Below are 23,688 nucleotides of genomic sequence, written 5' to 3'. Positions count from 1 at the left end.
AATAATTCTGATGGTACAGTTCTATCCAGTGAATGATAGGGGAGAATTTGTTGAGCATACCCCTGAAAATAAAAAAAAATTTAAAAATTTAAAAAAAAAAACCTACCTAGTCACCAGGTTACATACCTCTGACTTCCAAAGGAATGAATAAATGTCACAGAAATGAATGAATGAATATATAAAAATGTCCCTTTCTACATGAAGGAAGGTCCTCCTCCCACCTTCCTTTTCACCTGGCCCTGCAGCCAGTGGGCACGGCTTGGAGAAAGCCTCTCCACGTTGTACGAGAGGAAGGTGATTCCAAGAGGAATCACGGGAAATAAAAGGGGATGCTGATGCTGCAAGGTGCCGGAAATCTGATGAAAGCCGCGAATTCCCGGGACAGAAGCGGCAGGACCCACAGCCAGGGAGGTCAGGTTGTCAGTCCTAAGATGGATGGTGGCTCCTCACCCAAACTCTGACCCCAGAACCGTCAACAAATGCACGTCTGCTAGGGAGAGGATACCAGCCCAATTTAGTGACCTAGGACTTCCCTGATCAGGAGACTGGGGCTGAGAAGGGTAGGCGCAATTTTCCCAGCCTGCAAAAAAGCCTTTCTGGAGAAGGGATGCTGGGAGCATATCACCCTTTTCTTCAGGAGGATGAGAAAATTCCTCAGAAGAGACCAGGAAATGGAAATCACCAGCTGCCACAAAACAGCTATGACAACCAGACAGCCCGCACGTTAGCTCTCTGTACTAGGAGTGGTGGCGCCTCACCTCACCAGGAAGGCTGTCTGAGGGAGGGGGTGGGGCCGTGCAGTCAGACACACCTGGGCACAGTGGGACTTGGGCCAAGCAATGCAACCTCTCTGAGTCTGTTCCCTCAACTTTAAGAAAAGCTGGCTTCTGTCCCTTCCATTCCCCTCACTTTCTCCCCATCATGCCCTCATCCCCATCAAACCCCTGTCTGGGACAGAACTGGACTGCTCTTCTCTACCCCAGTGTTTGCTAATTTTAAAATGTTGGTATGTTATATAGCATATTGGTACACCAAGTTTCTCAAACTTGAAGCTTAAAAGTCTATGGTGGCGGGTGGGGGGAGAAAGTAGTTCTCATTCCCTATTATTACAAAGAGACCACAGGATCTGATTAGTTTATCTTCTCAATTCCAAACAAAGCCAGATCAATAGCTTTGTTTTAAAGACACTCTCATTTGGCTTCACATGGCTAAGTACTTAAAATTAATCATAATCATTTATTCCATGGGTTTTTAATTTCCAGCAGAGGCACACGGCTTTGGAACCATCTATCTTAATGGTGAGCCATTCTGAAATTGGCTGGAGCTGACATCTCCATTTAAAGAATCTCCCCTCCCCACCCCCAGACCTTCCAAATCTCATCTGCACATTGACATTTTATCACAATTCTCTGTAATCACAACTTAGGCACCATAAAGAATCTTGACAATGAAATAATAAATAGGAACTAAGTGAAGACATTATATATTAACTTAATAAGTTCCTGAGAGAGAGAGGTTCAAAACACACCATCCCCAGAAAGGTCATCTTTAAGTATCTAAAGCTTTAAAAGTCTGCAAATTAAGAAGACAAAATAGAGTATTACAGGTGTGTTTTCTCTCTGACATTAGGCAGATGAGATAAAAAACAAGGAAAGACTCGGGCGCCTGGGTGGCTCAGTCGTTAAGCGTCTGCCTTCGGCTCAGGTCATGGTCCCAGGGTCCTGGGATTGAGTCCCACATCGGGCTCCCTGCTCTGCGGGAAGCCTGCTTCTCCCTCTCCCACTCCCCCTGCTTGTGTTCCTGCTCTTGCTATGTCTCTCTCTGTCAAATAAATAAATAAAATCTTAAAAAAAAAAAAAAAAAAACAAGGAAAGACTCAACGATTACCCCCATGGAAAGCTCTCTCAAAATTAACTTAAGGAAAGTTTGTGGGTGTCAACTACTAGTGGAAATATTTCACATGGGAGCCCCCTGTTGTTCCATTTTTTTCTGTGGCTGGAACTGCTGTAAAACTTCTTCCCATCCAGGCTGAGGTTGGTCGCACAGGACACACAATGGGAATTGAGGACGGGAGCCTTCGAGAACCAGGAAGGGGTAAAGCGGTAAAGAGAGAGGAATGGGTACCGGGCTGGAAAAGGCTATGACATCTGCTCACTTCATCCTCATTTTTGGCTCCTGCCCAGTGGGGGATGCCTAGCACAGAATATGGTGAACCAAGGAAAAGAGCCACCACCCTCCTCCCCTTCCCAGGTAACCAGAAAAGGGACTAAGAAAAAAAGCATAGTGCGGGTGAAACTTGGCAAGGCCCCGGTGCCACCATCGGGGAAGAATCATGGCGCAGAGGACACAGCCTTGGTAGCCTCCGTTGTTCAGTTACCCGGGCCTGACAGTGGATGCGGTGCTCCTACATACCTTCCCCCTCTGCATCCTCACAGCCCTCCTTCTGCACAAGACCTATCTGAAAGAAGGCAAGTAGCTGCTTAACTAGGAAGCAGCAGAGCCTGTGTGATTAACCGTTCTACCAAGCAGCTTTCCCGATCTGTAATTGCCAAGGCTCTCGTGGCGTTGGTTCCCTGGAAGCGTGGCCAACGGGTGCCACAGGGTGGTATGAACTGGCCTCCGAGAGCTGGGCTAGGCGAGCTAGCAGTGATTCACAGTCCTGCCCAGGATCACGTTGGAGCCTCCCACATGCTTCTGAAATTGTCATTTCCTTTACCCAGTTAGTGGGTCCCCACAAAGTTGAAGGTAAATCAGACTTGCCAGGGAAAGAAAATAGTCCTGCTTTTTCGTTGAGTTACATTCTTAGTCCCAGAGACGATTTATTCTCGCTTCTGGACATCACCAGTTGACTTTGTCACTCAGTGGTTTGGGGGCTCCATTCTTCAGACCTTCCCACAATCTAGCCCCAGCTTTCTGTATGGCCTTAAGGTTCTTAACTGAGAGTTGCTATGACTCAGACAGCCTTCTGTTGCCCAAATCACTGGCCTTTCATTTCCACCTGTTCTATACATTTGGTGATTCACATACTCGGTTTCCTCCAAGTTGGGCTTATACTGCAGTTGAATATGCCAAGACTGCAATTCTGACCCTATGTGGTCAGGAATCATTCGTCGTGGTGCTCTGAGCTGGTTTCCTGGCCAGTGAGGTTGAGGACAGCCAGGCATTCTGCCAGTTATACCAGGCACCTCCCTGCCCCACGTGCTGTCCTGGGTCAGAAGTATGTTTAATGAAAAAAAATCAAGAGTGTGGACAAATGAAACAAAAATGAGAAAACCTAGCTAATAAAATAATTTTCTTTCAATAGTACTGTGGGAGAGGAAAAAAGATTTTCAGACACTGTCTCCTGACAACATGTAGCAGATCAGAAGTTCAGTAGATAATGCTGCCAAAAATGCCAAACGAAAGATGTCAGGAGCATAGCCTGAAAATGTTCACATATCCCAGTGAGGAGCCTGCCCTTGATAAATCACTGGTACCAGCTAAATTGCATGCAGGTCCAACACATCTGCAGATAACCAGCGTGTGTTGTTTTGAAGGTCTACCTCCATTTATGTCACTTGCCAATTTTGGAAATTCAGTGACATTATTATAGGCTGGGCCTGTAAGGACCTTAGTTTCCGGGATGACCTCTTACTTTGAGAGAAGGCACAGAGAGATTGAGAACAGGTAAGAGTGAAGCCCAGGCCAAATAACATTTTGCACCCAGGTACCCCACGTCCCTCACCCTCATCCAGGCTCTGGCTAAGAGATTTGCCAAGGGAAACAGCAAGTTGGTGGCAGCAAGGGGACTAGAAGCTGGGTCTGCAGACCCCTGATCCCATGTTCTTTGCCCACATTGGACACCTTCATGCAACTAGGCTGTCCAGGAAAAAAAAAAAAAAAAACCTTTGTAGGACTGGGGATCCCAAGCACAGTTGTCCTTTCAAAGCCATTATTAGGTGTTTTATTTAGGAGATTTGAGGAGGAGGGCAAACTTGAGCACATGACAGAATCAAGGAATGATCCTGCTTTCTGCTCTTTTGAAACCAGACGTTGGAAACTAGATAGACCACAGACTATGTTGCACCCACAGATGAGTTTTTTTCAATCCTGTCGAGTATTTTTTAATTGAAATTAGAATCTCGTATTTTAAAATTATAAAATTTTTCTTAAAAGTACAGATGGCCAGCTTTGGGTTTCTGGTACACCTGAAGCAGTGGCAACCCTGGGCTGCATTTCTGCTTTGTGACAGTCAGTTGTGGCTGAAGAGTACATTCCCTCCTCAGAAGGGATGAGTAGACTCTACTTTCCCACCAACCTCCATTCATTTCAGCTACCTGCCAGCCCAGGTGGCCCCCGCTGTCATCCATCCAAGAAGCAAGGAAACACTGTGTGCCAGCGTGGTGCCCAGTGCCAGAGACAGTAAAGCTTTAGAAGAGCAGATTCTCTGGTGGATCAAACTCTAGAGGCCAGAGCTTACCAGAATTGTTGAATGGACATGTATAAGCAGAACCAAGTGACGTGGAGTCCAGGACTCCCAAGCTGAGCGAGGACACCACAGAAGCAAGCAGGAATCTCTTGTGCCCCATCTTCTGGAAAGTTCTTCCCAAGAGTTGAACTAGCCTCCAAATTCCCTTTTGATTTTAAAGCACTTGTCATTGGGTCTATGCAACTGATGAGAAATGAGATAAACACCCCCCACCCAGTTTCATGTTCCCTGGACCCCTTCATCATCCCATGTACTGAGCTCCTTCTTAGCTCACATTTAGAGAACAGCGATTCAAGAGTTAAAGCAGTGGTGGGTGGGAATTGACCAGACTTTTAGGGTAGATATTCAGCTGCATCCAGGCAGGTACAACATGGCCTGACCCCAAGCCCCACTTGTAGACACAGAAAAATGGAGAAGAAAGTCCTTTGCTGGTGTAAGAAGAAGGCAGTGACAGGAAATTAACAATAGTCCTGACACCCAGATCAGGGTGTGCTCACTCCTCTAGCATGGGGTTGTTGTCCTGGCTGAAGGGTGCTGGGATTTGGGTGTAAGGACTTTCATAGACCTTGTCGGCCCGGTACAGAAAACCCAGAGCTTTATACAAATGGAGGTCTATCCTCCACTTCAACTGAGCTTCCTCTGAATGTGGAACTAGATACAAATAGTAATTAACAATATATAATACAATGATATTATAACAATTACTAGTATAGTCACTATAGATATTATAATTACTGTTACAACCTCCATTTCTTAGTGTCTGCTATCTTCCAGGGACTATGACAAGATACTAGAATCCAGCATTTTATGTAAATCCTCACCACAACCTTACAAAGTAGAACCTCTTAATCTCATTTTTCTAATGAGGAAACTGAGACTCAGAGAAGCTAATGACTTGCCCAAAGTGCCCCTGGCAAGTCCCTGGGCCTGCCCTTCAAGTAGCAAATCCAGCTCTGCCTGGTATTTGAGCCCCTGCCCTTCACTGCTCTGCTACAAAAAATTAAAATGAAAATGAAAAAATGCATTCTGGAGCGTACATACCAAAGAAACAATTATATGCGTTAATAAGATTACGGGCTGTTGTAAATGCCCACAATGATTCAGGAATGATAGTTTTTCATATTTGAAAAGTTGACCCACAGGGCGCTCAGATCTTAACCTATGACCTCAGCTTAATCAGCATTACATCCAATTCCACAGAACCACCCCAAACCTGGAGGTATAAGGCCAAGGTTGACCTTGGGGATGTTAGAGTCCTCCCATAGGACTGGCTGCCGGTCCAGCTTCACCAAACTGGGTGGTTTTGGGCTTGTTTCCTCATTGAAAAATAGAAGCAATAATACCTACCAACCCCTTAGGCTAGTATGTGGGTTAAAGGAGCTACCATAGGTGTAGGTCTAGCAAATAGCAGACACCCAACCAGGACACTCGCCACAACTGAAGTTGAAGGACATGCCTATACTGTTTCACTGCCTTATCCCCAGAACCTCACACAAACTGGAAACAAAGTAGGTAGTCATTTAAAGTACATGGAACTAGGGTGCCTGGCTGGCTCAATGAGTTACGTGTCTGCCTTCCGCTCCAGTCATGATCTTACAATCTTGGGATCAAGCCCCAGGTCAGGCTCCCCACTCAGCAAGCAGGCTGCTTGTCCCTCTCCCTCTGCCCCTCCCCACCGCTCAGGCTCGCTCTCTCTCTCCCTCTCTCTCAAATAAATAAACTCTCTTTAAAATATAAATAAATAAAGTACATGAAACCAAATTCAGTTGAAATTAACTAACTGAATGGAAGCCTACTCCACCCAGTTTCCATATTCTCTGTTACGTTTCCGTCCTGAACAGAACTTAAGGTTGTGATTGTCCCAAAATTATTTTAAATACTGAATGATGTAGTATTTTATTGAAACAGTGCATTTCTCACATTACCTTTGTTTTTTTTATTCCTCCAGCTAAATGGCGATATATTTTTTTTAATTATCTATGAACAAAATTAGAGCCATAGTGAAAAGTGGTGTTTTCTAACAGACAAGGCTCATTTTCATTTATTTACAAGGTGTTTCACCTGAGTTTCTCTGGGAGCTGAAAACATTTGTTTCAACAGAATTTGGAATCAGGGTATTTAGTCACAACATAGCTTTGAATATAGAACTGTCACTGCCTAATGAAAGTCTTAAAATATTTCCAGAATATGATTTTTTTTTTTTTTTTTGGTACTGTGCTACAAATTGTGATTTGTTCAGGCAATCAGAATTAAAACTGCACTTTGTGGAAGGCACCAGTAACTTCCATTCAGCCCCTAGGATCCTAGGAAAGGATCTAGGTTTTCTATAAATGCTCACATGGGCCACACAACACACGCCCCTCCTTCATAGTCACCCAGGCTCAAGGCTCAATCATAGCCATGTTCTTAAAATGGCTAGCTTGGTTTTGAGAACATCAGCTTAAGGAAAAAGTGAAATTCCTTTGAAATAAAGGATAATTTTTTCCATTTAAATAAGCAGTACCTTAACAGTTCAAGTAGCTAGAATTGGGGTGGGGGAGAGTATTCCAGTGGTTTCCATTTGATTGTACTTTCCTGTTAACTAAAGTTCTGTTTAGTCTCTGAATTGAAAATGCATTGGTGTACATTCTTGGGTTAAGGGGATATGGTGAAGATGGTTGAACTGTTCTTGAGCACAGAGGATCTGTGAATCGGTAGGACTCCCATTATCAACTTCTCCTGTGAGCAACACTTAGGTGGACTCAGGTAATGGAAGTCTTACTGTTCAAAGGGGCCATGGACTCCAGCCACCAGGTCTCTGGGCTGAAATTCTGGCTGGACAAACTAGGTTTGCTTTGTCCCACCTGAAACAAACTAGAAAAATAACTGAATCTTTGAAAAACAGATTCCATAGAGTTTCCTCTTGGGGGCAAGATGAGGAGGCCAGTGGGGAAATACCACAGAGCTACCAAATGCACACAGCGGTCAGTTCACTCCCAAAATGGAGCTTCTACACCGATTTGCAAATGCACTCCTGTGCCGATGGTCAGCCTCTATCTTTTCTCTGTCTTCCAGCAGCCAGCAATGGCTTCAGTGACCAGTGTGTGAGCACATTCAGGGAGTATCTTGCTCTCGTTCAGCTCTCATCTCATGGCTCTCAAGGGTCTCCAGGCCAGGGAGCCGTGACTCCTTGAAGAGTGGAACCTGCCCCTTGCTCAACCTCCACTTCCATCCAGGATGCAGAATATTGGCTGGCTCAGCTCACCTGTGGCCAAGAGTCCATTACTCTGCAGAAATGTGTCCTGAAAGTCAAGGTCCTCGGAACTCAAGCAGGAAATTGACCCCTTCTTGCTAGTTGGCTCTCCGGAGGGGAGGATGGCATGGGGAAGACATGGAGATGCAGTGCTGGGGAGAATCAGAGCATCATCTCTACCTTTCTCAGCTTCCATTTCCTATCTGTGAAGGTGCTTAGAAGCAAGGGATGGTGAGGAGGAAGGATGGAGGGAATCTGATTCTGTTTCTCCAATGTCATATTTGGACTCATAGAAGCTCTAGAGTGCCCATCCCCACTTGACTTATAACTAATCAGAGGACCCCAACTATTGGCCCATAGTTAATTGAAAACTTCAGATATGGAGTTTGATTTTTTTTAATTGGTTTAGGCTTTACAGTGTTTAAAAAAATTAGAATTAGTTGCCAATGTTTAAAACTCAGGTAATGTTATTTAAAAGTATATAATTTCAATTTCCCCGGAATATCTGGAAGCTGTGGCAATCCTGGGCACGCGTGTGGCTCTGATTGTCTAGAGCGGCGCTGTCTCATCGGACTTTGTGTGATGCAGGAAATGCTTCTTATCTGTGCTAATATGATAGGCACTAACCACAATGTGACTCTTGAGCACTTGAAGTGTGGCTCATACAACCGAGGAACTGAACTTTTATTTAATTTTAATTGATCTAAATTGAAATCACCACCTTTACCTAGTGGCTACCTTATTGGACATCGCAGGCTTAGAGCTGAGTGGCAAGTACCCCATTTGGACAGGAATGGCCCTCTGCAAATCTCCACAGCTCCCTCCAGGCCTGTTTTCCTGCTTGCTTTGTTCCAAACCACTGGGGCCGGTTCACGTTCATTAAGAGGCACATTTAAACAGTGTATCTTCTGAAGTTAAATACTTTGAGGTATCTGCCACTCCCCTCACCCTCCACTCTGCCCTTTCTCTTTCTGAATTTAACCATTTGGATCTTGTACCTGCAAAAGACCCATTTTTATTAAAACCCAGGAGTATGATTATTAAAACTGTCTCCCACCCACGTGAAACCCTGTCTCTGCGAGAATTAGTTTCCTGATCCCAATTATTCACTTCTTTCAGCCTTGCAAATCATTGCCACAAAGTCAACTGGGTAGGAAAATCACTCCCATGTCTGGACCCGTCCCTTCTCCATATATAAGCTAGAGATGCGACAGCTGGTTAGGGAAGCAAGCCCATTAACCCCACAGAAGCTGAAGCTTTATTTTCATAAAGAGAAAAACAAAATGAGCTGACCCTGCAAAACTTTTCAAATGCTGTGGGGGTTAGTTGTGATTTTCAGAGTCTGGTCAGATGTCCTATCTTTATACAAATCTAGACATCCACCAGCCCTTCCACTGCTGTCTGGAAAACGATTCCCATTCCAGAATTGCCATTTTAGAGCCAGCACCAGCCCAGTGTGAATTGGAGAGTGGAACTGTAGCCTGCAAAGACCCTGGAGGTCAACTAGTCCCACCACTTTGTTTTAAAAGAAAGGAATTCCCCCAGAAGGTTGAGTGACTCATACACAGCCATAGAAAAATTTCACAGAAGAACCAAGCCAGAAAACAGGTCCATTGACTCTTTATCCGGTGCTCTGTATTGCCGTCTGCCTTTCCCCTGTATTAGCAGAAGGGGAACAAAGAATAGTGAAGCCAGCCTCTATGCCCTGCCCATCCCATCATCTCTTAATCTCTAGCATTTTTCCAGAGAGAACAGCATATGTTCAGTATGGGGACCAACACCCTCCCTTTCTAGGGCCTTCTAGCCCTGCAGCCACTGCTTGGGAGATGACCACTCAGTAGCCAACAGGTTGCTGTCTGTTAGGAAGGCAAACTGGGAAGAGATTGAATTCTACATCATGGATCCTGGCTACCAGTGGTGACCAGAGGCCAGACGAGGAAGCACCCTGCCTCTCTTTGAGCCCAAGCAGCCCAAGTAAACTGTGTCTAGCTCCCTGAGAGAGCCCCTCCCTTGCAAAGATCAGAGGGTAGACCCGGACCTTGTCAGCATCTCAGCCCAGAAACAGAGCCTCATGCACCCTGTGGCTTAGTTCCGAACCGTACATAAGAAATAACTTACAGGTTTAGCCACAGAACTGATTCACAGTGTGTGGAAAGCTGGGAAGAGCACGCCTACCTGGTGGGACCCAGCCTTACCCTTATAAACAGAAACTTTCTCAAAATTCTTTGTCTCCAGGTAATGATGGTTGGGGAGGGCGGGGGGTAGAACTTGAATACTTTTCTATCATTTAAGATAGTTCATTTGAAGAGTAGATTCCTGGTGGCTGCCCTCCTGGAGATGTGGTATAGAAGGAAGGTGTCAACCACATTTCACCATTAACGTACTTGGATTTTACACACACACACACACACACACATCAATTTTTATATATATACGTATCTCAAAGTGTGTTACATATGTGATATGTGTTGAATATACATATATGATATATGTGTGATACATATGTGATATAGGTGATTCAAACTGTTAAATTGATCTTTTTGGTTCAGAGACTAAAAACTGGCATCTGCAAAGCCAAATCCAAGTTATTTTTCATTTGTAACTTTTGTTCCTTAAGATGATTTAATCACCAATATTAAAAAACCAGGAGACTTCACATAAAAATTCTAGATGTCTGGCTTTCTCTTAAAAAAAAAAAAAAAAGGAACAGCCAGCAGCAGGTGCACCCACATTCCAGGATAGCAACAAGCCTTTGAAACGAGAAGTGACGATCCCGGGTGGCAGAGCTGGGTTTACTGCGGACCCCACGCAACCCACTTGCTCAGATGTAAAACCTGGCTCCTGCAGGCAGCTGAGTTTGTACTCCTGGATTAGCCCAGGCAGCTGTTCAGAGTAGAAACTTATTTTTATGAAAAGATGCCAAAAGCATGACCCTTCACATTTTGAAACTCATCCACCCATGCAGTAAATATTTATTGAGTTGTTCTATGTGCCAAACACTGGGCAAGACCCTGCCTATACCACAGGGAGCAAAACTGGCATGTCCTCTGTTCTCTCATAGTGTACACGTTGGTGGGCATTGAAAAACTTCTCCCTTCTTCCTCTCTTACGGGCTGAAGTGCAGCTGAGGGGGAAATCGTCCATTGCCCCCCACCCCCGCCTTGACTGCACACTCACCTGTTCGTTATGTAAGTTGGAGGTCATTCTTCCATCCTCAGCCCACTGCAGACATCTTGGCACACTGGCAACTTCCTGATTTCTAAATAATGTAGTAGACAAGATTGATGGTCCAGTTTCCCAGCCTATGGATGACGAAACAGAATCGGGAGAGGCCACTCATTCATGTTGTCGTTGAAGGTACATTTTACAATTAAAATGGTCATTGGGAGGCAGTTGAATCATTCTAAATCACCACCAGGCAGTGTCTGTGACCATCTCAAAAAATGAGTAAGGAGTTCTTCAGAATCAAGGGACCTAAAACACTGGAGCCTCAGGAATACCTCCACTACCGGGCATCTGACTGAGCAATGGCAGGATTTGAAGTTTCATCTATCTCTTTTGATCTTCCGCTTTCTACATTTATTTTGGAGTCATCTTTTTTTTTTTTTTTCATTTTAACACCGAGGCTCTGCTGGGTAGGAGATGAGTTTCTGCCTGTCACAATATGAATATATAATGAAGGGAGAACCAAAGACGAGCCCTTTTGTTAAGGAATCCATATCATCAAAGACTCAAATTGGCAGCTGATTGTTTTTATTTATTTCTGTAGGTTTTACATGACACCTGGAGACCATTTAAAATGTTACTTGGCGGTGAGAGCTCTGTGTTTAAAAATAACGCTCACCCGGTGCCAAATCACTTTAGAGTCGGGTACAAATATTGAGACAAAAACCCCAGCTGTTATTGCTTTGGCTGCTAATTTGAGGTGTCAAATGAGAGCTCGCTTGCTATACGTCAGTGAATAAGGCCCCTTGTGAGATCATTATGTTTTCTAACAGTTGAGAGTAATGGACTAATCAGTGCAGCATCAGTTGGTTTCATTATATGCCCACACAATGGTTATGAGCTTTGATTTAAACGGTCCGCAGGGAGATCAAGGAAATCAGTAATAGGCGGCACCCAGGACAGTCCCGGAGAGGAGGTAATGTGCGAGAGGTGGCTTCCCACCATCCTTTCTTCTCTCTCCCTCTGTCCCTCTCATTCCTCCTGCCCCATCTGCCCTCAGAGACTCACTACCTGCTCCAAACAGCCCAAAGATGAGCTTTGCTTAAGAAGCAGATCTGTACCCTTGGTTCCAGCCAACTGATCCAATGTGGTTTCTGGCAACACTTAGCCGCCGTTAGCCAAACCTTGTCCTCAGAAGGCTCTAAGACCGAATTGCCCGCTCTCCTGTGTAGCCTCTCCCACCGCCCTCGTGCTCCGTGCTGAGCTCTGTGTTCTGCAGACAAGAGGAGGGTCAGGTCATGCTGCTGCCTTTGAGCAGCCTTGGCAGTGAGGCAAACACCATAGTCCCTGCCACATGGAAGTCCGTGAGGGCTGAGAGCCCCACTGGCCTCTAGGACTCGTCTCGGCCTTGGAAAAGACATGGAAACGGGACAGCCAGCATCTGTCTGACAGTCCTGGAAGAGGCAGTTTTGTGGAATGGCAAAAAATACAGGCCCTGGTATCCCACTTCCCTATATTTGAAGACTGTCTCTGCAACTTTACAGCTGTGATCAGAGCAGATGTTTTGAGGCTCCAAAATGGAAAGGTCTACCTCAGGATTGTTGGGAGAATTAAATGAGATAATGTGTGAAAAGTGCTCAGCCCGGTGCCAGCACATAGCGAATACTTAATAATTAGTATCAGTGTTGTTATTGCTCTTACTGACATCTTTACTGGAAGATCTTGGCAAGCTCAGTTTAGATTTTCTCAAAGGATGCATCATCGTACATTCTTGCTGATTTCTGGAGTTTCCTAGAGCCTCCAGCCAAAGCAGAACGATGTGCCACTGGGTGATAGGAGGGAAACGTTCAGGAGAGCTTCCTCCAGAAATGACTGAGTCATTGAGTTGGGGAGAGATTCTGGGCTGGGGGAAAGGCTTGGGGATGCCTCCCTTAACCTCAGTGGGCATTCGGTGTGTGTTCTCCTGCAGCCAAGTCCACAAAGAGACACCACCTACACACATTATAATGGACTGAGCCAGCCAACAGCATTCACATTCCCAGGACCTAGGAGCAGGCGGAAGGGCCTGGTCATCAGCAATGGGCCTTGATTCCTGGGGCCACAGTGACTGTCAGTCAGCAGCCACCAAGCAAGACCCAAGACAAGGCAGCCCTGCTTTGACAGATAGGCCAGAGAAGAGAGCAGGCACCTAAAGCATTCTCAGTCTCATTCCTCTCTCCCTGCCCGAGCCAGCAAGAAGGAGACGCAGCAGTGAGCCCTCCACCGCTCCCTTTGAGGCCCACACACTGCCAGAATCCCCCTGTGCTTCTCATTCCCCAGGCCAGCAGTTTCGATCCTTCCTGCAGGGTCCAGCCACAGTATTTGTACTCAGCCGCTCTCCAGAAAATGCTGCCACCTACTTTGGTTTGTGTCTGCCCCTGGGAATTCAATACAGGCCCTGTTGGAGGGGTTCCGCCTTCAGGGCTTAGAGGGCTGGCCAGGGGACACAGGTATTTGTAAGTACAAGTCAGGGCACCTCCAATCTCACTTGAAAAAGACATTTTGCTGCATGGCTGCTGATGACTCACCAAGAGTCTCCTCCCTGGGGAGTGTTAAGGAGGGAACCACCTTATATACGGAGACTTAAGGAACGATCACCCTGCCTTGAGACAAGGGATGAACAGGCCGATCTTCCAAGAGGGTTTATCTGACCCACGGAGTCTGGATTCCCACCTGTGTGGAGGGGAAGAGGGGTTGCGGCTCGAGGGGTCTCCCAGGAAGGCCAGCGCGCTGGGAGTCTGCAGTGGTACTTACTGTCGATGCCTGGTTTTGCAATTATGTGATACATGCTCACAGATAATACTGCTGCATTAGAGCCAATTACGTAGTGTTATGGACACACAACACGCAGATTACACCCGGAGCCAAGAAGGCACAGAGTGATAAAGTGATGGCCTAATCGGAGGAGACAGAGGGAAATGTCAGCCTTATTAAGGTTGCCAGGGTGGCGTGGCTGCAGCTGGACTTAGCTCCTCCAGACTGAAGATGGCTATCTTGAGGGATGTGAGGAAGAGCCACACTTCAGCACTCAGCAGAGAGCAGCGGGGAGCCGGGGGCAGATGCCAAGCTGGAGCTTTCCAAGGGTGATTACAGCTATCTTCATTGAGGGCTGTGTACTATTTCAGAGCTTGGGCCTCTTTCTAAGTAGGAAAACCCCATATCCTCCACAGAAGAGGCTTTCGGTCCCAGAGTCAGCAAGAAGGTAGACTATATACTGTCCTCTACACTTAGGTAAAGGCTCTACTCTCAGCTTTTTCTCTAGCTCAGTGGTTTTCAAACTTGAGTTCGCATGAGAATACTATGGAGGGTCCGTTAAAACACACAAGGCTGGGACACCGCCCCCCCCCCCCCCCCCCCCCCCCCCCCCCGCCGAGCTTCTGATTCAGTAAGTCTGCGTGGGACCTGAAGATACACATGTCTAGCAAGTTCCCAAGTGATGATGCAGGTCTGGGGACCACACTTAGAAAACCACTACCCAAGTTCATTCCACACCCAAACCAGGATGGACTCACCTGCCCTGTCCCTTGAACAGGGCCTTCTCCTTGGCTCTGATCTCATCACAGCATTGTAGGTTCTGGAAGAGTGGGACCCATCTTCCAGGTGGGCCTGTGATGTGGGCCAGCAGTGTGGATTCTAGAGTTAGACCCCCTGCTTTTGAGTCCCAGCCCTACCAGTGACTATTTGGGCTTTCCTACCCGTGTTTTGAGAGCTTCTGACCTCATCCCCTCATCCGCTTGCCCAGCACATCACAGGTCATTACTGACAAATGCAAGACTGAAGCTTCCCAGTTCTAGAGCAAGCGGGATTGGCAAACATTTTCTATAAAAAGGCAGATGTCACTATTTTAGGCTAGGCTAGCCCTGTGGTCTCTGTCACGTCTACTCAGCTGTTATAACCGAGAAGCAGGGGCCACGGACAATACATAAGCGGGTGGGTATGACCTTATTTACAAAAACAGGCTGTACTGGATGGGATTTGACTTGTGGGCAGTAGTCTGTCACCCCCTGGAACGGACCCATATGTGCACAACTTCCTCGTGCGTTCTTCAGCACCGGGGAGCCCTGGTCTTGCCACAGTAGCATGGTATTTAGCTGAGGAACACAAGCACATTTTTTCAGGGTACCAAGGTTCTATCGGTGCTCCCCAGGAGCAATAAGTCCACTAATCCCTCAGTGCCCTGGGGAAAAAAGGTTAATGCCCTCCTTCTAGTGCTCACAATTGAGAGAGAGAATGGGATCCATTGGTAGAAGTAGCATTATCCACATGGCATGGATCATTTTAATATGGAAAATGATCCTTTTTCATTAAACATTTATGTTCTGATTATGACAAAACAGAAGAGTGATTGCACAGTATATAGGTCACCCTTAGTCTCCATATAAATACAGTATAACAGGTAAGGGTTTTACAAAAGAGAAATGGGAAGTAGGCAGACTGTCTTTAAATCTCATGGAGTTGGGGGGGGGGCGCCTGGGTGGCTCAGTTGTTAAATCTCATGGAGGGGGGGATGGCTTTATTTCTGGTTTATACTGAAATGCCCATGTAGTTGCTTGTGATGGTGCAAAAGTGGGGGGGGCGGCGCAGAGTAGTTCTGAAGTCTTATAGAATTAATTTGACCCTGAGCTTGATCTTGATACCTGATGGAAAATGCTGAATTGGGAGCATTTATTTGGGGAAAAACCTCCAGCCTGGGTGACTTGGGGTAAAGTGTATTTTCTCAAAGTATCTCCAAAGGAGCAGAGCAGTGAGGTTGAAGCTAGATTGTGGAACTGGCAGAAGCCCTCCAGGAGATGGAGGTAAATAAAACAAGCTGATGAGTTCCCTACAGCTTAGTCTGGACCAGCCATCCAGTGGCGGGTCATCGTCAGACCCAACCGTTTATTTTCCTGTTGGTTAATTTTCAAGGAAGTTTATAGAACAAGAGACACTTGTGCAGTTCTTTCTAGCTTTGGGTGCCAGGGTGGACATGACAGAGAACATCCATGCTGGGGTAACAAACTGGCCCTGAAAACAGGAGGCAGTGGGTAAGTTGGGAGAAATTGTGGTTTAAAGAAAGAACAGTGATTCCTGAATCATCCAGGAGCTCATGAGCTACCCTGAGCGTCGTAGCCTCATATCGCTCGTCTGTAAGATGGGCATAAGAATCCCAACCTCAGAGTTCTACAAATACCAGATGAGGTGAACGCGAAAGCATATTGTAAACCATAAAAGACTAAAGAAACACAAGCTAAAATAACAGCTAAGTCCTCCTGAGCGTTGCGCACGAGCCAGGCTGTGTGCTCACAAGTGTGCTTTGTTTCAGGGCATGGTGGTTGATTGGATAAGGCCCCTCTGTCCAAAAAAAAATGTCCACATCCTCATCCCAGGAACTTAGGAATATTACCTTTTATGACAAAAGGGACTTGGTAGATGTAACTAAGATAAAGATCCTGAGATGGGCAGGTTATCCTGGATTATCCAGTTAGGCTCTAAATGTCCTCATGAGGCTCCTCATTACAGGGAGGTGGGTCACAGTGAACAGTGGGAGATGTGACCACAGAAGCAGGAGGTCGGAGTACTGCAGGAAGGGACCACAGGCTGAGGACAAGCAGCAAAGGACAATGAAACATTCTCCTGATGCCGCCAGAAGAGACGTGGTCCCATGAACCCACGTTAGACTTCTGACCTCCAGACTGTGTGTTGCTTGAAGTCAAAAAATTTTTAGTAATCTGTTATTGTAGCAGGAGACAACCAATCCAGGTGTCATTCCTGGAGTCGGGCTTGCTTCATCCATGAAATGGAGGTGATCACAAAAGTGCCTGTCTCATAGTGTTTGCAGCAATGAGATGGTACAAGTAGAACCCTCAGCCCCAGTGCCTGCCTGGCACACAGTAAGCTCTCAGCTAATGTGGCAATTATTAGTATCATCGCATTAAATCGCCACCAAAGCTCTGAGATTGGTGCCATTATGATCTCCATGTTGAGGGAGGAAACCTAATGAGATTAAGATAACTTACTCACGGTTGCACGGGCTGCAAGTGACAGAGCCAGAATCTGAACCCGGTCTCTGCCTTCCAGGCGCATGCTCCCCAGCGCTGCTCCACCGTGGGGGGGTTATACCACCAACAACTCCATTGATAACCCGCTACTGAGGGGTGCAAGCAACAGATAGAGCACCGTACTCCATGCATGGGCACAAGCCACCGAGACTGGAGCGCAAATAAATCAGGGTTTATCGGGGAAACAAAACCTGTAGCTGCCATGGAAGTTCGCATCCAAGAGGTCACCAGCCCTCTGTCATCCCTGGGCTGGCCAGCCCCACACAGCAAATCAGGAAAGTCTGAATACCATGTTTAGTCATTTTGGTTCTAGAATAATTGCTATTATCGTAAATGTTTTATAGCCCTCATTACAGCTCACATTTAAATATCAGTGTAGTAATACATTAATAAGTCATTGCTGCCGGACTCCTGCCGGATGCGGTTATAGCCGAGCCCTGCATATAACTGCACTGTGTATTCAGCTCAAATTAGGGCTGGCTGTGAACTCAACCTGATGTGAGTGGCCGGGCATGCTTGGAAGGAAGCCTCTTCTCTGCAAAGGCTTCTTGCTCTTTGCCTTTGAGAGAAGAAGATGGTCAGATTGTTGTCTGGTAGTGAGGCAATGACCCTAACGAGGTACCCCCAAAGTGTGGAGCCTAGAACTCTGGGACAGATAGGGAAACAAAGGCATCGTTTTGGCCCCAGAGGCATTCCTCATCCAATGGATGACTGGGGGCGCATAGTCCCCACACCCAGGAAGCTTCCTGCCAAGGAAGTGAAGGGTCAGATTCTTCAGCCTTGTCAGATGAGATATTCTGAGGGCTACCTGGGTGTGGGGAGATAGGATGGGTTAACACACACTTCTTAGAAAAGATAAGCCATACGACACAGAACAGCTACGTGGCTTCAACTTCATAAAATGCCAAGTGTCTGCACAGGAACATTGGTAAAGTATGGAGGAGGCAGAAGCAGTCCACACAGACGTGGTCTGCGCGTTCCTCTTTACCATCCCCTGTGCCTAAAATGGTTGGACGTGTGGTAAATATGGGAGGAGGGAGGGACAAGTATTAGGTTCTATGTCTTTAGGTAAACAGATTTCCTTCTGGACTTATTAGCCAAACAAATGCTAAGTAGGCCCTGGGGAGTTGCAGGGATAGCCTGGGGCAAGGGGGGGTGTAGTCACTGGACTCCTCCTGTTGTGGAGAATCTGTGCAGGCCCCTTGGGTGCAGTGGGTATGGGGGCCACTGTGCTGGATGAAGCTGTATTTCCACTTCTATGGAGGTTGGGGTTGGGGGAAACAGGAATGACCAGGACAGGACTCCACCAGTGTCAGTAAAATGGTAGCCTCCATTACTGAGTTTATACTGCACGCTAAGCCTTTACCAGCCCGTGAGGTAGGTACCGTTACCTGCCTCCTTCTGCCAATGAAGAACCTGTGGTTGAGAGATGCTGATAGTTTGCCCAAGATCAAACAAGTAGGGTATATAAGACTCAATTTGAATCGGATATGGACCAGGTCATGGGGCCGTAGTAATACACAGGATAGAAAACGTTGGAGGGCATTTTAAGAGAAAGGTAATGTGATTACCAAGAGCTAAGGACAAAAGAAGTCTGCTTAACCAGTGAAGGCTTCCAAAGAAAGGCTTCTTCCTTGGCCAGTGGGGGCCCATGGGAGGGTAAGAGGGGGTGAGCTAGGGAGAACATACTTCCAGAATAAACTGTCCATGTAGCACCGTGTGTTCGGCAGTATGGGCAATGGGCAGAGCAGGGAAATTGGAACAAGATAGTGCTAGATTCCAGTCCCATCTCCCAAGCTCAGCAGCCAGGGGTCCCTGGGAGAATTCTGTCCCCTCTCCGGAGCTCCGCTTCCCCATCTATAGTACGAGGATAATGCCTACCTAGCAGGGACGTGTGTTACTAACCAAAATGACCCGTATCTGTTTTCTTCTCTCAAAAAATGAGGACGGTAATATATAACGGACACTGTGGTGGTTGTGAGAATTAGAGATGTCATAGTGAGGCACCCAGGACACAGTAGGATTCAGGAAGTGATAATCATTGCTGCAGGTGGGTCTGTGAGTACTGAGAGGGCAGCAGAGGGGATGAAAGAGCTGCCTGAAGAAAAGGAATCAGGGATTCTCTTACCATCTGGAGATCTGCCCCCTTGTCTCCAGCTGCCCCATAGCTATTGATTTATGATCCTTTTGGCAGTCGCACCTATCCCTCCCCCACTTCCAGAAACATCTCGGTGCTGCCCTCCCCCCACCCATGCTACTTCCTTGTTAACCATTTCCCTTTTCCCTCTACCTTCACAGCACCCTCAACAACAACAACATTAGCCGTATCCTGGTCACGAGCTTCAACCACATGCCGAAGATTCGAACTCTGTGAGTAAAGGTCCCTGCTTCTGCCCCACCTGCTCCCTGCCACGCTCAGCCCCGTGTGCCATGCTCTGACCTGTGAAACCTGTTGTGCTGGCTCTGCACGTGGGTCCTAGAGCAAACCCTGCCTCCTTCCACCACTGACTGAGGTGCTGGTGAGCCCCAGATGAGGGAGAAGCTTCACAGGGCCATCCATGGTTCTCAACCCCCATTCCACGGCGGACAGACTCATTTCTCTTTAGCCTGGGATGGGGGAATTTGTCTTTGTGTGTTCCACCTTGATGGAAAAGTTTATTAGTGGTACATTGTCACAGAGCATGGACAGCTGAGACATAATGACTCACTATTTCCTGAGCTGATGTCACCTGCCATTGGCAGTTCTATCATGGTGCCATGGTCATGTTTTCCCCTCTGTGTCCAGTGGCGGAGTGGGAGCCTTAGTCCCGCCTTCTCTCCATCCTCCCAGCCCACACCCAACACACTCCCCTGCTCCCTTGACGATATTCTGATAGAATGCAGGAACTTGTTCTTGACCTTTAATTCTGGGGTAGGCTCCAGCCTTCCCTTTCTGTGTACTCAGAAAGCAAATCTCCCCACAACACCCCATACCGAGAGCAGTCCCAGTGCCTTTATTACCTGGGGAGTTCCCCTCTCCTCTCAACCAGAAAGCCTTTTGTACGTTTCTCTGCAAATGGACTCTGTTGGACTTTCCAAAGGGGTTCATAGGGATGGTTTTCTTGTGTTGGTGGAACTTCATTAGTGTTTGCATTACAGTAGAAGTGGAGAGCCAGCCCCCAAGAACTTTCAGCTAAATACACGTAGGGCCAAGGCAAAGGGCTGGAATGCCTGCTGTGCCCTTTGTTAGCTCTGGGACCTCTGTTCCCTCCTCTGTCAATGGGGGTGCTGGGGAGGACTAGATGAGATGAGATATGTGGAGGGCCTGGCACGGAGTAGATGATGAATGATACTGTTATTGTTATCATCACTCTATCCAGAAATCTGGACTGAAAGTTCCAAGCAACCAGCTAGCTAATCAGTGGCCCCTGAGCAACATGGAATCCACAGAGATTTAAAAGTCCTTAGAGCAGTGGTTCCCAAAGTTGGGTCCCTGGACCAGCAGCATCAGCATCATGGAATGAGATTAGACCCACGGAATCCAAATCTCTGGGGGTGGTGCCAGCCTTCAGGTTGTAACAAGCCCCCCAGGGGGATTCTGATGCTCATAACGTTTGAGAACCCCTGCATGAGTGAGAAAGTGACCTTACCTTGGGGGCAAGGAATGAAGCAAGGAGCAGTGAGGCACTGTATAAAGAAACAGCACTGAGCTCCCTGAGCAGACCTGAGTGTAAAGGCTAGCTCTGACTGCCACTTACTCTGGGCAAGTTTCTTCATCTGTCTGCCCTGCAAGGACAGTGAATTCATAAATGCTTGTCTCACAGCTGTAAGAATGAGGTACGCTAGCAGTACTGTCATGGGATGCACTCAACAAATACTAGTTACTATGAAGAAGAATCTGAGTCCAGGGTTCATCATTGCTCCCCATTTCTCCCTTCAATCCCTCATGTGATAGCATAATTCCATCAAGAAAATCTATCCTTTGCCTTCCCCCTTTGAAGTGGGTTGGTGCAGTAATGGAGTTTTAAGGAGAAACCATGAGGTCTTCAAAGACCTCTTCACAGTCCACGGCAAGCCACAAATGAGCTGCAGAGGAGCGTGCCCAGGGCTTCTGGCCAGGAAAGCTGAAAGCGAGCCTCCTACCACAAGGCCTGCATCTCCCCAGACGGGGTGGTTGAGTAGAAGAAAAATGACCCTCACCTGCAGAAACCCGCAGTCCAGTTCCTGTGGCTGCCCCTCTGTGATTCCGGCTTCCCCTCTTGCTGTTCTCCATCTAGGAACAGCAATAACAGAAGCTGGGATGGGGCCCCGGGGCAGGAGATGGGTCTGGTTCTCAGGTGCCTTGTTTGGCTGCCTTGGGTGAGAAAGGAGGGTGGAAGAGTTTCTTCTCCTCATTTCTGTTGTCATCCTTCCCTGTGGTCCCGAACACTCAGCTGATGAGTTCAGATCAATCAGTCAATCTCGTCTGTTCTCTTTGCTCCGTCCTGCTGCCACTTTCTCTTTAGTTTAATTTCAGAGACGGCTCTGTACAGAACTCCCCAGAGACTTGCACTGACTAATCCCCCTTCGCTGTAATTAAAGTGGGGGTGGGGGAGACGGGTGGTGGGGGAAGGGGGGAAGAGGAGAGAGGAAGGAAGTCATAAATGGGATTTCTAAAGGAAAGCTTTTATATTTAATTCAGAAAGCCACATTTTATAGAAAATGAACACTGACCCTCTCTAAAAGGATTTGCTGGAAATTTAATTTAGCGCCTGTGGCTAAAAGGCACCTTTTACAAATTGGCATTTGTATTCATTCACCTTATCTTCTATGAAGGTGGTTTTGCCAACATGGAATACGGTGTTTCCATCAGCGAAAGATTGCGGAAATACATGCAGGAAACACCTAGGCACCTTGATGCCTTGGTGTCTAAGTAGGAAATGGTACCCTTGTACAGGGAGGGCTGTGGGTTGGGAGGAGACAGAAGCGTGGGGCTATTCTCCTCGCGACAGTAATAAGCACAGACATTACTTTGATGGCTAATAGTGTGCAGGGCCTGTGCTAAGCACTTCTCATGAATCGTTTCAGTCCTCACAACAGCCCTGGGAAGGGGGCGCCATTAATAGTCCCCATTTTATAGATCATAACACTGAGGCCCCGAGTTAAATCACTGCCCAGAGTCAAAGTAGGAAAAGCACAGAGCCAAAGTCAGATTTGCGCAGTTTGACATCAGAGCTTGAGCTCCTTCCATTCAGCAGAAACAAAAGCAGAAGAGCCAAGGAAGGGGAAACCAGAGCAGCCACATGGCTGAAGGGCCACTGGAGGCCACCTTCGCCCAGGTCATTGCCATCCCAATTCACCAAAATTATGAAAAGTAAATAAAATAATTTTTCTTTGTGTAGAAACACCTATACACAAACAATGAATCATGGAACACTACATCAAAAACTAATAATATATGGTATGGGGACTGACATAAAAAATAATAATAGTAATTTTTCTTCTCACTCACGGAGATTAGGAATACTCCTGGCAGTGCCCAGGCTCACGTTTTCTGATCAATGTGATTACTTTCCTTTCATTATTCATATTTGGGACGATACTACTCAATTTGATCTCCCAAACATGATATGAAAGGCAGATGCTTGGAAGAGTCTGCCCAGCTCAACTCTGCCAGTACTTCTGGTGGCTAAAATTCCAAGGAGGGTCACGGGTAGAAGGATCTGAGCCCATCCACTGCCCTGGGCTTTTGACAAGAGCCTTCAGGTGGCTTCCAAGTCAGTTTTGGTCACCTCTTTCCCATGGTCTCACTTGGAAGGGGAGAAATCCCCCACAAAGGCAGACAAAAGGTTAGGAACCATCCGTAGGAAGGTAAGGAAGAAAGGTAGCTTGGGGCTGGCTGGCAGGGATTAAGAAAGAACCGACCTAATGTAATCTTCCAAAAGGAAAACCTCCAACAGTTTCATTCTCCCAGAAATTAATCCGCTTAATAAGGATCTGACTTACTTAAACCTCACTTTTGTCATTCCACTGATCTCTTACCCCTGATTGGAACGGATGGGAATTTGTCGACATTGATCTACCTTGTGGGCACATGCTCAGCGCTTCATAGGAATCCCTGTTTACTCAGCTTCCATACGTCACTTCAGAGAAGGCAGCCACCTTTCCTCATCGAAGCCAGACTCTCATTAGAAGGCTCTGACCCTCCTGTCACACAGAAATACCCCAGCACCTCAGCCTCTGTTACCACTGCAACCTGCCTTTGCTCCACCTTGTCACGAAGACTGTCACTTGTCACTGTCACCATTTTCCTAGGCAGCCTTTACACCCAGGGGTCTATTCCTGGCCACAGAACCAACACCCCATCCTTCTCTCTCTCTCTGTCTCTCTCCCTCCCCTTCCTCTCTTTCTCTCCCTCCACCTTCTCTCTTCCTCCTGTCTGTCTGTCTGTCTCTTTCTCTCCAACTCACTGATAGGTCAGGAAACAGATCATTTTCACTCATGCTGAAATTTCCCAAGAAGGCCCAGGATAGAAAAGGAATTCCCTCGTCTTCTTCATGTCCTTTCCCTAATCTGGGAGCGTGCCCCCCTACGCTTTCCTGCCTGCGGCACCTCTTTCTGAAGTGCCGGATGAAGAGGAAGCAGCATAGGAGTCTGAGCTTTGAAACTCAAAGGGGAGAATTGCTTGGGGCCCATTATGGGCACAGTATCTTGGGCCTAGGAGCCTATAAAAACGTGTTCAACTTTAAAGTATTGACTCTGAAATCCAAAAGAACATCACAACATCA

At 46.9% G+C, this 23,688-nt stretch overlaps 1 protein-coding gene and 1 long non-coding RNA gene across 2 annotated transcripts in view; one reads left to right on the top strand and one right to left on the bottom strand.

Annotated features, from left to right (window-relative positions):
* LOC144381090 (uncharacterized) overlaps window positions 1-14,272 on the bottom strand; it is a 188,017-nt gene extending 173,745 nt beyond the window's left edge. The window contains exon 1 of the long non-coding RNA XR_013445610.1: window positions 14,241-14,272. This is a non-coding gene — a long non-coding RNA (uncharacterized LOC144381090). The remainder of the gene's footprint in view (window positions 1-14,240) is intronic.
* Window positions 1-23,688, top strand: part of SLIT3 (slit guidance ligand 3) — a 592,234-nt gene that overhangs the window by 441,880 nt on the left and 126,666 nt on the right. The window contains exon 7 of the mRNA XM_036106743.2: window positions 19,241-19,312. Within this exon, the coding sequence (XP_035962636.2) occupies window positions 19,241-19,312 (72 nt within the window). The remainder of the gene's footprint in view (window positions 1-19,240; window positions 19,313-23,688) is intronic.

This window comes from Halichoerus grypus, chromosome 2 (genome assembly GCF_964656455.1).
Source record: "Halichoerus grypus chromosome 2, mHalGry1.hap1.1, whole genome shotgun sequence".
Taxonomy (NCBI): domain Eukaryota; kingdom Metazoa; phylum Chordata; class Mammalia; order Carnivora; family Phocidae; genus Halichoerus; species Halichoerus grypus.
This window is presented reverse-complemented; position numbering and strand designations above follow the sequence as displayed.